This window comes from Platalea leucorodia, assembly GCF_965183815.1.
Source record: "Platalea leucorodia genome assembly, chromosome: 5".
NCBI classification, from domain to species: Eukaryota; Metazoa; Chordata; class Aves; order Pelecaniformes; family Threskiornithidae; genus Platalea; species Platalea leucorodia.
In genome coordinates, this window is record NC_138827.1 from 32,144,561 (window position 1) to 32,158,462 (window position 13,902).

Genomic DNA, 13,902 nt, shown 5'->3' on the forward strand with positions numbered 1-13,902 from the left:
GACAAAGACGAGTTCCCCCACTCCACCCAAAAAAGGAGAAAAACTTCTCCCCTCCTCAGCAAAGATACCAAGACATTTCTGATTCATTACCACAAGTGGAGTGCTACTCACCATGCAAATGAGACATTTATAGCGGTCCCCACGGGAAAGCTGCCTTTCTAACTCACGGACACGAGCCTTTAACGCTTCAAACGTTGTCACTGCAGAGTCTTCTGTAATTCTGCAAAAGATGACGGAGAGTGAGCATCGCTGAGCACACAAGATTGTGAAGAGTTTAGGGGAAAAAGGATCCCACAACAGGTACCGCACAGGAAATGCCAACATTCGAACTAATACGTCCAACTTGGGATGAAGAGGAATTCCTGAAAAGCCCAGTGTGAATTCTTTGAGGCGTCCTCCTAAACACTTCCAAACACATCATGATGGAACACAACAAGGCTGGGGTTGCCAACTTTGGACAGAGCAAGTTTCCGCAAGACACGGACATTTAAAGAACAGATTTTTGTTTGTTTTCTGCCTCTTTTCTTGTCTCCCTTAAGAGATTCCTTAAGACCAAATGCTTTGGACAAAGTTCTGTACATTGCTCTAAAGCTGATGAGATAACTTTCTTTGGGCAACAGGAGCTGCTCTCCCCCTTAGAGAATGGAGGTCTTTGCTGGCCATCAACCTTGTGAAACACGAAATCAGCTCATTACACAGGTCAACACAATGCTTTTATATTAAAGAAACTCCTAGCTTTTTGGGTTCTAATACCGAAAACAAGGAGAAACCAAAAGCAATGGACACTGTGCCAACAGGGTGGCTATAAAAGCAGCTTTACGACCTCTGCTTTCCCATTTCCTAGGGTCATTTTTGATGGGCAGCATTATCTCTTTTGTCACAGAGGCACTGCGCTGAGGGCAGGCAAGTGTATTTTCATGGTTCTGCGAGGCTGGTGAAAAGAGCAACTTGCCAACCTAAAAGCAAGGGCAGACAGCAATGCTTAGCAAATGAGATGCAGGGAGCATTATAGACAAGGATGCGCCACTCCAGCATGCTGCAAAATCAGATTTCTACACAGTGCAGACATAGGGAGGGGCCCTCAAGCACTCCACAGAAAAGGTTTAGAGTATTGCATTGACATTAAGACTTTCACTCCTGCGAAAAAACAAAACAAAATAGCAATTTTCATGTATGTCCGTGAATTTCAGGCCTGTCCAAGCAGACTCCAGCTCAGAAGAACCTGAAGAGTACCTCGCCACCAGAAGCCGCATCAATCACAACATAACCCACAGGGGCACCTACATGTTCTGCCTTTTTAAAGGATGATTCATCAACAGGTGGCTAAAACTTGGGTCTAGTGGAATTACTATAACCAATAAAGCGAGCTGCAATGTCAGCACTCCCGCTGCACGCACACACTCGCTCCTTTGTTCATTAGTCACTTGTCGCCGGCATGCAGGGAGGGACCTGAGGCATCTCCCATGAGGTGATTCTGCTGGCTTTTCTCAAGGCTCTGGAAACAGAGCTAGTCGAAAAGATCTTGAGTGATTTTTCTAATTGTGACACTTCAGAAGAAACTGGAGCTGCAGGAGTGCATATGGTTAAGTACCAGTGTTATAAAGCTCCTCCAGCTTCACTCCTACCTTTGTACAGATCAGACACTCTCTGCACGAGCTCACCAAGGAGAGTCCTTCATCAGAAGGAGATTCACTGCAAATGACAGTTGCTAGGAAATAGTAACATTTTTAAAACTGCAAAAAAGGCAAGGAAATACACGTCCCGTGACAGCCTAGTGGGTGAGGACTGCCTGGGGACAGGGACACTGTGGATTCAAGTCTTGGTATCAATAAATATTCTTTAGAGCAAAATGAAAGAGCTTCAGTAGGAGACAGCGCTCCCTGCCGTGAAACGCCCACTTGTTCCTACTCATTGGTATAAATTATTACCATCTTCCAGTTTGGGTTCTCACCCTCAAGGAAGAGTTGTTAGCGTTTTCAAAGAAAGTCTAGAAAGGTGTCAGTTTTGTCCAAGGAAGAAACAGAATTATTTATTTATAGCTTGAAGATTATTGTTGGGTGAGAAAATTGTTTCCCTTCCAGTCTGGCCCATCAAGAAGCTGATGCTGGATGAAGGCTGCAGCTGATTTTGACTTTCTGTAATCCATTTCTCCTTCCTGTGTGCACGAGGGCACTAGAGTTTTAAAAGGCAGTGAGCGTGGCTCCTGCCCAAAGCGAGTGCCAAGCAGAACCTCAACCCTTGCGAAATTCTCCTACTACTATCCATGGAGCTATCCGTTCTCCTCTAAAGGGCAGGCGACTCAGCAAGGAAGAGTGGAATCTTTGAGCAGATCCAAGCAAAGGCCAACTCGTCCCCAGTCCCAGCCCAATAACAGTCAAAGCTTGAAAAGGAAAAATTTGCCTCTGCAACAACTAGAGGAGATAGAAAATGGCTTGTTTATAGAAGTCTAAATGGCTGACCCCCATCAGCCAATTTTGGAAAGTCTCTGAGATAATCGCACCTGTCCAGTAATAAACGAATGAATCAGAAAAGGAGGCTGAATAGAGGTATAAGCAATAATGCTCAGAGGCTGCCTGATACAATGGCCAATCAATAGGAGGGCTGTAGATCAGGGTGCTAGTTAGCTGGAAAATTACCGCACCGCTGCGTGCGTCACGCTGTAGGGATCCTGGACAATCAATGTGGGAGGTATTGATTTAGTTATTATCACTTCATACGCTCCAGACATTGTTAAATATACATTTATTAACAAGACTGGGGTGCATTGGTAAGAGAGGGAGCTTTAGCCACTGCAATATCTCCCAGCGCTGATCAAAGCTCAGCTGTGACACACTTTAAACTCCATGTTCTCCCTGCCAAGCGTGCTGTCAGGACAAATCCTGACGCACAGCATAGTGCCAAAGACGCAGCTCCTATCTCACAGGAGAGAGATTTTGGCCACAAATGAGTATTTTGCACTTGAGATTTCAGGAAAGCCTCCCAGAGCAGCAGCAACCAGGGACGTGGCGGCCAAGGGTCAACCTGAAGTGAGCGATAATTGCATGGTTGCTTCCGAAAAGCCGGAGGAAATGAGGTCAAGGGAAATAGGGAGAACATTAGTAAATAAAGGAAACTGGAACTACCTCCAGGGATGGAATAAAGACGAGAGTCACTTCCCATGTGTCTGGCTCCCGTGGTGTCCAGCACACTTGGGACACATGCCATTCCATTTAGTGACATTTTACCGTCAACCTGCTGCTTGTATCCTAAAGATAAGCATCGCTTAGGAGCAACTCTTCCTGCAGCAGCAATCTTGGGAACTCCCTCAGGCTTCCCTCCTGCGTGCACACCTCGTGTGCGCTTGCCCGGACACAGCTGGGAGCAGCCCATGCAGTATTTTTACAGGGTAATGCTGGGGTGGAGTGAGGGTCAGAAAGCCAAGCTCCATGGACGGGGTAAGGCTGTGTACAAGTTACTCTGCCAAGGAAGGCAGAGGGAATTACAGGGAAGAAGGAATTGGCTTCCACAGCCCTGCTCTCCCCGCTTTGCCTTGACCTCATGCTGGGTGTGGGAGGACTCTTTTAACAATTTTGCGCCTCAGCGCTCTGATTTGACGTGTTTGGATAACGTCATTTATCAGCCTCCAGAGAGACCTGCTGAGCACAACTGCTGCCAAGAGCAATGCCTCAAGCCCCAGCACTGGTGCTTCTCCAGCCACGCAGGTTGTCAGCAGCCTCACCGATACCTGCGTTGTCCTCCCTGGCTGGGAACGCATCAAGAGGGCACATCCACGCTCTACTCACTGTGGACCTACACCACCGCAAACAGGGGAGCCCAAGCAAGAATGTTTATGCAAGAGCAGAGACACGAAGGGAGGGCTCCTTGCAGAGGAAGCTTGGTCCTGCGCTTCTCTCTGGACTTTGTGGACAGCTCTTCAGCGACTTGGCAGTCACAGCTGAGGATGCTGGGTGCCAGGGAGCAAGTCTACGAGACCTGGCAGACAGCACGTGATAGTTTTCGGCCTTTGGGCCCAACACGTGCTTTTCTAGCATTTTGCCCTCAGCACTAAAAATAAGAGCCGACTTTCTTCCTTTGAGCAAATCCTTGCTTTGCTCAGGTAAAAGGCCAGCAGAAGGACATAAAAATACCATGTAAAAGGAAAAAGGACCTATCTGTAGTTTTGAGCTGTTACTCAGCAATCACCTCCTGGGAAATCTCCCCTGGGAATCGGCTGCCCCCCGCCTTTGCAAAAAAACTTTAACCCAAACGCTGGTTATTTGTCAAACATTAGCATGCATGTGATCTTTGTTTCTCCAAATTAAATCGAGCAATTCCTACTCGCTGTCCCAGTGGGCAATCACAAGCAATTCCGTTAATTAAATTATCTCTGATTCTGCAGCTCTGGAATCTCTCAATTGACTAAGTCTGTGCTTTATCATCAACAAAATACTGGACCAAAAAGGAAACAAAAAATGCTGATGTCAAAGTGATTGGCTTCAGTTAACCCTTCCCAGCTGGATATTAAGGGCTGTTCAAGAAACTGTTAGACTGGAACAGGCCCAAGAGCAAGAGCCTTGTACCAGATATACCAGCAGCAGCTGTTCACTTGTGCTTCCTTTCCATTGTACAGAAAAAAAAAATACATCACTGCATCCAGCATCCTGCCTATTTCAGAGCCACAGAAAAATACAAACTATTAGCTGCTGAAGAGGCAGAAAAACACCTCAAAGATCAGTCAACGCCTGCGAATACCCATTCCTCCCCTTACCCAGATCTCACTTGATGTACCCCGCTGTTGAGGAGTCTTCATAAAACATTCCCCTTTGGTTTGTTTCAACTGGATATAAATTTTCCTTTCTTCATAAACGGCCACACTGTACACAGCATTCCATAAATTTTTACAATTCCACTGTTTGTATGTACCCTGTAAAAAACGCTTAGCACTGATTAAATGCACCACCAATAAAATTTCATGGGCTACTTTTGACACTTGATATTCTGACCTTCCTCTCTCTTCTGCATACATTTATTTTTGGTTTTGTATGCCTATAAACAGAGAGTGGCAGAGGGGAAAATGTACAGTACCACTGACAAACCCAAGAGTGATGTCTTTATTTTTAAACAAAGCCTTTATCTTCCCTCGTCTGAGGTGGAGAACCTGATCCCAGCAGAACATACATGCCATTTCCCTGCACCAGGGGCAGAGGTCAGGTCGCTAGCAGCTTACATATCATAAATATTAGAAACAGACTGGTCGATGCTTTGAAGGCAGAGTCAAGCTAAAGTAAGATTCCAGGAGCAGAGAAATTGCTCCTGGCCATATCCAGCCACGGCCGCAGATGACAATTAACATAACCACTACTACGCTGCACAAGAGAAAGCCTACTACAGTCCTCGCTTTGTGGGGCACAAATCTTAAAAGACTTGATAAAATGATCCAAAAAATAACCCCAACATCAGTGCACAATCATTTAACCGCAAGCCTTCTCTCATAGCCAATTTACGTTTGGGTGAGAGGGCAACTTTTTCAGAGAAGAGACCATGTTTTATTAGCCTGTAACATGCTGCGCGTAGCTGCTGTGACACCGGTAACACTGCGGAACAGCGGAGCACGATGCTGCTGCCTTGGCTCTCGCTCACACGTTGTCTTCAACACAACTCCCTCGCTATCTGAGTTTCAAATGCTAACTAAAAACAACCCTAAGTTTTCTGGGACAAGAGCTGCTTCTGTTTTCAACCTGGTGAAAGAATCCGCCCCCTCTTTCAATTTAGCGAGCATCACCTGCAGCAAGTGCTAGAGCTAACAATACGGTGAGTTTATTTTGGCAGATGTGGGTGAGCACTACTGAAGCCAGTGCGAGATATACAGACACAAAGGCCTTTTGCACTTACTGGAGTGCAAGCACGTAACATAAAGCTGAAAACAAAGTTTGCTACTAACAAGCAAAACACTTAAATTGATAAGTAAGTTTTTAAATGAAAAGTCACAGGCGGCTTTAAAGGGAAACGGACACAGCTCAAGCGCTGTCAGTATGTTAAGTCTCCGAAAGAACTCCAGTCTGAGGCGCTGGTGGCAGATTGACTGTGAATCACCCCAGAACATGCAGGCTACCGGACTGGCACGATGCACTGCAATTTTATTTCACTAGATGAGCTGGCTATGGCAGAAGGGACCAGATCCCTAGCAGCAGAAAACTGCCCAGCAAAGCTGTTTGCAGCAGAGCCGTGTCAAAACACACCAAGTGAAGTTTAGACCCTCGGTCTGTGAGATGAGAACGCCAGTGCTAAAAGCAAATCTTCTGGCAAGACATCAGCGTTTTAGGAGCTGGCTTCCCCTTTAGCTAAAAATCTCATTTATTGGGTTTATTTGTTTTTAGACTAACCTTCTTTAAAAAGGCTGACTTATAATCCTGTAAAACATTGTCACATGTATTGAGGAAATTGGCAAGGATGCTAATTTATTGTCCTCTAGGGAAAAAAAAGCCCTCTTTCCTTGATTCATGTATGTTTTTGTATTGTAAGATATTAAAGAATGTTGCTTCACCTGTAATTATAGAGAATAGTTTATTTTGGCAAAGTGCCCTGGCTTCTGGTTGCCAAGTTATGAATAATGCAATGTTCCCCATTCTAATTTCCGTGTTCTAAGTTGTGAATTTGGAGCAGGGTGCATGCAAGGGCACACACACACGACGCTGAGGCGCTCTCAGTCACGAGCGCCTCTATTTTATACTTGCTTGCACAACTTGTTAATACCGGCATCTGCTTGCCAAATTCAGAGTTTGCTTCTGACTAATTTAATCTTGATGCAAACCAAAAATGTTGTCTCTTTTTTTCCCCACAGAGGAATTATTTCTCTTACACTTGCATGCACCGTCGCAATACCACTGAGGGGAGCTTACCGCTGCAAGAAGGCGTTTTAAGCTGCATTTAGTAGGGACTTGGGTAAAGATTCCCCGAAGAATTTAATGACAGAAGAATTCATTATGCTTTCATATCTCCTCCGCCTCTGTAACACAGAACCCAACAATGTCTTTACAGAAGCGGGAAGTAAATTCAGGCGCTGGCTCTTTCTCTCTCTCTTTTTTTTGGCCCGTGTTTCACTGGGACACATGTGCCCAGCCCCAATCAAAACAGAGACAGATGGCACCGCTGATCATTCAGAATGGAAGGAGCCTCGGAGTCAGCATGTTTAGATGCATTTGTAGGGCTACGCAGTATCTGCTGGCCACTGGGACTGATTTAAAAAGGCGGCTAGTGAATGTCTGAGCTTGCGCCAAAATTTTAAATGTGCCATTTGAGCAATTATGGTTCGACATGAAAGCTGGGAGAAAGAATGCATGGGTCATTCTGATTTCGATTTAGAGACTATGTCTCCTGTTCCAAAGAGAAAATAAATGCAACCCCATTGCTTTACTGGAGCAGCTTTGGTGATAAAGTAAAAAGCCATGCTACGGAAGAGTATTTTGCTGCAGCAAGTTTTTGTTGAGGCAGCACAGGCCGAGTTAGAAAACGATTCTCTAAACAAAGTTCCTAAATAGAAATAATTGCACATCTAATGTGTTAATATCTCATTAATGTATCCTTCATCCTGGTGACCCTAATTGTATTCCTAACAGGTCTGTGAAGGTGCATCATGGTCTCTATCTTAATACAAGCCAGGGCCACAAAAGGCAGGCAGTGGCAATGCAAAATGCAGCTGCTCTCCCTGCTGAGGCACACGGGTTAGAGGTTCCAGCCTACTGAAACTTGCCTCCACCCACACGTAGACATGTTTGGATTATGACCAAGCTCCGCGTATACCTAGGCAGGTATATTTTTCTACTGGAAGACTTATGGCAGCTGTAACCTGTCATCTTACTGTGGCCTGGAGGTGGTCTGGGATTATTGGCAGCTTTGGTTGGATGATCAGGGCACAAAATTATAAAATATCCCTGAAGTGACAGAGGAATAGCAAATTCCTGGGGCTGAAAGGTGTTCAGAACGCTGGACATGCAGCCGACTCTTGCGGCCAGCCTCTGTGCGCAATGAAATGCCTTCTACTCCCATGGCCTGCATCCAAAGAGCCGAAACAAACAGGAAATATCTATGTTACTACAGCAGCACTTGGATTCATCTGCAGCCTTTTAAGGGCTTTACCGCGGAGGTGATATGCTTTCCAGAACTTCCATTCATGACCGCTGATTGGAGGTACACAAGGGCAGCGCGATAACACATCCTCCAGACAGCTTCCTACAACTGCTGCTGCTGCCGCCCTAGAACTTTTACACTGTTGCTGTTTCCTTTACGGGGAAAAAAAAGGATCAGAATTAGCATCATTTAAGGTAATCATGCTTCAAAAAGAAACATGAGGCTATTAAAGGAGGCCACGGCACATTAGTATCACATAACCAACTGTGGTCCCAGAGCTGGAAGAGGAAACCAGCAATGCAGAGGAGGGACAGGTCATGAGCTGGCTAACTGAGGGAAAAGCAGGAACGCTTATGCAACTGAGTGGGAAACAGTGGCTTTTTGGGGACGGAAACCGTCAAAAAGGAAGAAAGCAGAAGTGAATGGAGAAATAGGATGAAGCACCCACAGTGGCGGGGAGAGGGTAAGGTTAGGACAAGCATTGACACTGAAGTGAGGGCAAAAAATCAACACGGATATTAAACTATGTTAATTACGTTACTTGGTATGACACTGCTTCTGTAAAGGCAGTGCTGGGTTCTGTGTTACAGAGGCGGAGGAGATATGAAAGCACAATGAATTCTTCTGTCATTAAATTCTTTGGGAAATCTTTACCAAGCTCCAACTAAATGCAGCTTAAAACTCCCTCTTGCAGCAGTAAGCTCCCCTCAGCGGCACAGCAATTATGCATGCAAGTGTAAGAGAAATAATTACAGACTCTACAGTTGTTCCAGACATGGTTTAGTTAGAAGTAATACGAACGGGGTTTTTTTTTTGGTACTACTTCATATTTATACTTACTAACTATAGTCTAAGGAATGCATAAACTACCAAGAGCCATAATTACAATCATCCTGTTGTCATACAGCAGCTGGCACAGCACAAACACTTACTGAGTCCTGCCACAATAGTCAGTAAGTGCCAAAGAAAGCAGTAGCCCTATTAACGCCAGCACGCAGACAGCCTGCGCAGCCAGGGCTGCCCTTCAACAGATGCACGAGAGCGACAGCAAACTGGCAGCCGATGGGGCACAACATGATCCCTTTTCTGCTCTTCAAAGGAACATTTCCATCCAAACAGGGAATGCAGCCTACGTAAAAAATAATTGTTACTTTTCTCTTGAGAGCATCTGGGCACCATACAAACATTTTCCCCCTCCAAAAAAGAAAAAAAAAAAAAAAATCAGTCCCTGCCTCTTAATTCTTGCAGTGTAGGTAAGGGATGTGAATAAACAGTCACATCCTCAAAATATTTTCAGAAGGAACACTGCAGGATCTACAATGCTCCATCAGAGACATTGTTAAACACAACAGGCTAATTTTAGGGATGAGGCCTCTCTGACAAGCTGCTCACACATCCAAGGGCAGAATTTGTCTGCTAGAAGGCAGCTGTTTCGTGTTTTATAAGCTAAAGTTTCTCTTACCTATGGAATAACTCCAATATTTCACAGGGAATCATCATCCATCTAACTGAAGTACCCTCTAACGGACCATCAGCCTCATATCCCCTTTGAAATAGCACAGCTGAGCACTTGCTGGGCCACGATTTATTTTTTACCTTCTAAGACATCTTGCTAACTCTATAGCTCAATAGTGACAGTCGAATTTCACACTGCGATAGCCCCCCATCGATTTTTCACTCCCAGGAAGCAACTCCACAAATTAAAGTTAACAGCATTTCTGAAACTAAGGAAAAAAAAGAAGAGAAAAAAAGAAAAAAAGGGGCTGGCGAAGAGACACAAAGGGCATGATGACCAAACTGTGCCCCCAACATAGGAATAAAATACCTTCCTGGGGTTTTCACCAGTTACGGGACAGGGATGCTACTGCCCCTGAAACTGGCAGCCACCTCGGGTTTACAGACTCTTCATCTCTAAAACATCACAGGTTCAACAGACAAGAGTCCCTCCCTATATGAAGATGTCAAATAAGTGTCTATAGAAAACTGCCCCAAGGCATGAGAATTAGACCAAACCTCTGGACACAGCTGCACAAAACAGAGATACCACCTCCCCCCAGGTCTGAGCTCGTACAGTCGGCCTGCCTCGCTGAGCTTCATTAACTGCTAGTCTATGATGAACAACGACACTGATACAATTTCAGTTGGCGCAGTGGTAATAACATTTGAGACCATCATTGGCACATGCAACTTCTACTGAACAGTTAAAAGAGGGAGCAGAATAAAGAAACACAGCGTTGCTCTCCACCGCCGCAACCTAAAGGATGAAGTAATGCCAAAGCCTCACTTCATAAAGAAATGGAGCATCTACCTGTGCACCCTTCCAATGCTGAACACCAGTATACATTACAATCACATACTACACACTACTGAATTGCTGAAAGGAAGGACTAAAAGCTAACGAAGACAAAAATCTGGACACAAGCAGCACAGCCCAGCAGCAGTTTCTCAGCCTGGCTTTGACAATCCCAGGCTTCAGTTCAGCTTCCTGGATCCTGCCTCAAGTTTACGTGGGCTGATCTAGGTCTGGACCCACCAGCAGCATCATGCTCTCTCTTAGCAGAGCACAAAGGGTTAGTTCATTTATGACTCAAGTTAATTTTTTCGTTCTCTCTTTGCTATACAACGTTCTTGTCTCTCACCAAAGCCTGTTAATGGTGTGACACTATGGAGAAGGGCTGGGGGGAGCACTTATCCTCTGGTGTGGATTCACAACAGCTGCTGTTTCCCTCTGACACACCAGCTTAAGCATGGCTCCTTCCCTTTCAGGCCTCTGCTAATCCTCTGGCTCCACACTCACTCTGCTCCCGTCTCGACCCGTCTGCCTGGGAGCAGCGTCCCTGCGGCAGACGCTGCTACCTCCCCGACTGCTCTCACACGCTTGACTCTTTGCACAAGGACCCCAGCCTAAACTTTGTTTAATTTTAACTGATGCTCCTTCCTGTGCTGCCGCACCAGAGCCCCTCTGGAGCTGATGCTTTCGGAGCGGCTGGATTGGAAAGAGGTGAGGTGGGGGGGGAAGGGGATGAAAGAGGAGACAGGAAAAATAAAACAAATACAATTGCTTTTTGTCTCTAAAACCCTCTTTTTAACCCAACGAGTGTCTCATCCAATGAAGCATGATGAGCATGAAGTGTTATATAAAGAAGATAATTATAAAGGGATTTAATGCTTGGCAGGCTCGTATCGCAAGGTTTATAGTGGAGGTAGCACACTCACTTAAACAGCCTTGTGTCCGGGTTTGCTATTATGCGGGCAGCGCGGCTGGGGCCAAGCAGAATCAGAAACAAGATTTGTTTTACAAAAAAAAAGAGCACAGCCCCCTTCCCACCGAGGATGGCAGCTCCAGTCCCACCTCCTTCCACTTCTGTCCCATCCCTGATTAATGATGTTGTCTGCCTGATTTATGACCCACCTCAACAGATTAGAGTTTCCCTCTTCAACCTCCCCCCCCCTTTTGCCCCCCCAGAAGGCACAGCCACACTCCGCTGGAAATATTAGAGAATTATTAAATAAACATTCATACGTCATGTCTCTTCCCATACTGAGCTCATCGTAGTCAACGCTCAGCGGCCGGGTCCTGTTTGCTTTGGGGCTGACACCAAACAGCTGGAGTGATTCATGGAGAGGCTGGCTACAATGCTCTGTGCCATATATCATGCTCGCAGCGCTCCCTGCCCCGGCGGAGATAAACTGATCAACCACAACGGGCTGGAATGAATTTATGACAACACAAAATTGAGGAAAACAAATGGGAGGTGACCCAGTGGGCCACTAACCCAGACTCTCTCGCTGGCCTGCAATCTAGTCTGGTGGCAGAAAGCAAAATTGAACATTGGCACTCTGAATTAAGATGCTGCCTTTTAACCCCAGGGAACCTCAGTTTCAAAATGGCACCAGACCCTCACAGGCGGCATCTCAGGAGGGAGAAGGGAGGAAGACTTTTTGCAGGGAAGGTGCTTTTTGCAGCTCTCTGTGCGCAACAGCACTCTGGCTGAGAGTATGACGTTGGCCACGAGTCGGGGAGAATGCCTGGGCAATTAGGGACCGGCTGCTCTCTCTGAGCAAAGCTGCATCTTGAGTGGAGGTAAAGGAGCTTTGCGCCACCTGAAGACTGTCTGCTGAAGACCCCAGCCACCACGGTGGCAGACGGGCAGAGCTCAGCCGGTGCGACGCTCCTTTACCTCTCTCCATGAGACTTCAGCACCTCAGGGTGTCTCCCAGACACCTCGCGTTGGCAAGATTAGAAACACTCAGCAGGGCTGAGACACCCCACAGCGCTAGGTAGAGAGGTGGGACCAGCACCACATCTCTCATTACCTGTGGCTGCCATCTGAAGTTCAACACAACCCAGATGAGGTCAACGGTGAGAAACCTGACCGAGCTATCAAGGACCTGGCACGGCTGCGAAGGAGAGCTGGGACCAGCACCATGTCTCTCATTACCTGTGGCTGCCATCTGAAATGCAACACAACACAGATGAGGTCAACCTGCCCAAGCTATCGATGGCCTGGCATGGCACAAGGAGCGGGGCAACAAACGCAGACTTGCCCTAAGCCCCATCTAGTCGTTCTACATGCAAGGGACTCCTCCATGAAAACCTGAGTTGAGACTAAATTAACTTGCTCAAGCAAAGAGTTTCAGCTGCGTGCCAAAAGGAGGACCGCTTGCTGTACTGTATTAATGGATTAAAAACCAAACAAACAAAACCACACCGCTCCCCTTGCCTAGACTTATTTTTGGAAGAGGGGAGGGGGAAGGAATGTCGTTCTTATGAGAGAAGGATCAATACGTGGATCGCTGCTAACTCTATTAGCCGCTGCTCTAAACAGAGAGCACGGCTGACACAGGTGGTAAGCCATGTGCTTCTGGACACTTTTAAAAATGCTAATCAGATGCTACACAGGGTTCAACACGCCAATCAATAACGCTCAGATTTAAAGGCAAAAATTAAAGTTACAAACAATGGAGTAAAGTGATGCTGCCAAAAACTTCCTGTAAGCACCACCCAAAACAAGAAAAATGAAACCAATTTAGCTCCAGATTAAGAAACAGGAACTAGAGATGAATCAATTTAGCCTGTTGGGCTGGGTCACCATATATCATGGCTTAGCGGTGGAGTGGGAAGCAGCCAGACAGTGTGAAACCCTTCCCCCTCCTTTTCTGTAGGCTTCTAGCTCTGATCCCTGTTATCAATTAATTTAACAGAACCCCTCTACACAGACAAGCACACAGAGCATTCAGACTCCTTAAATGGCAGGACAGAAACTATTTATCACACACAAATCTCAAAGGAAAGGGGTGTGGGGGGGAAGCAGCTAGGAATTCTCCACCTGAAACACCATCTTGCTTTCTGAACCTCAGTGAAAGAAAGCACCTTAAATAAAAAGCTCTCCCTGCTACTTTCAAAAAAATCAACATTATTGGAAAGACTCAGCAAGACACTTGAGGCTTTTCCTGTAATTTCTATTGGGTTTTGCTGACTTTTCACACCTTTTGCAGAACCGAAGCTTTAGTGGGGCAAGGTTATTGTGGAGCAAGGTGTGCGTGCACACACGTGCATGCACACGCACGCTCCCCCCACTTCACGGCGGCGTTACCACGAGTGTTGTTTGGAAAGGATTCCGGGATCCTTCAAAAGGTGCTAGCTAAAGCCTCTCTGATCAGATTATTAAAGCTATGTCAATTTTATCACTTGAGCTCAAGTGTTCTGGAAAATGTCAAATCCTTTCAGCTCCTGCAGTTTAAAGATTTTCAATAGGAGTGGATCTGGGAGGGTGGAGGGCTGTTGGGCTGACA

At 46.1% G+C, this 13,902-nt stretch overlaps 1 protein-coding gene across 4 annotated transcripts in view; it reads right to left on the reverse strand.

The window, feature by feature from the left end:
* RNF220 (ring finger protein 220) overlaps positions 1–13,902 on the reverse strand; it is a gene marked incomplete at its 5' end in the record, with an annotated part of 225,240 nt that overhangs the window by 11,623 nt on the left and 199,715 nt on the right. For all 4 annotated transcript variants that reach the window (XM_082311492.1, XM_082311490.1, XM_082311489.1 and 1 more), the window contains one exon: positions 112–220. In XM_082311492.1, coding sequence (XP_082167618.1) covers positions 112–220 — 109 coding nt within the window. The remainder of the gene's footprint in view (positions 1–111; positions 221–13,902) is intronic.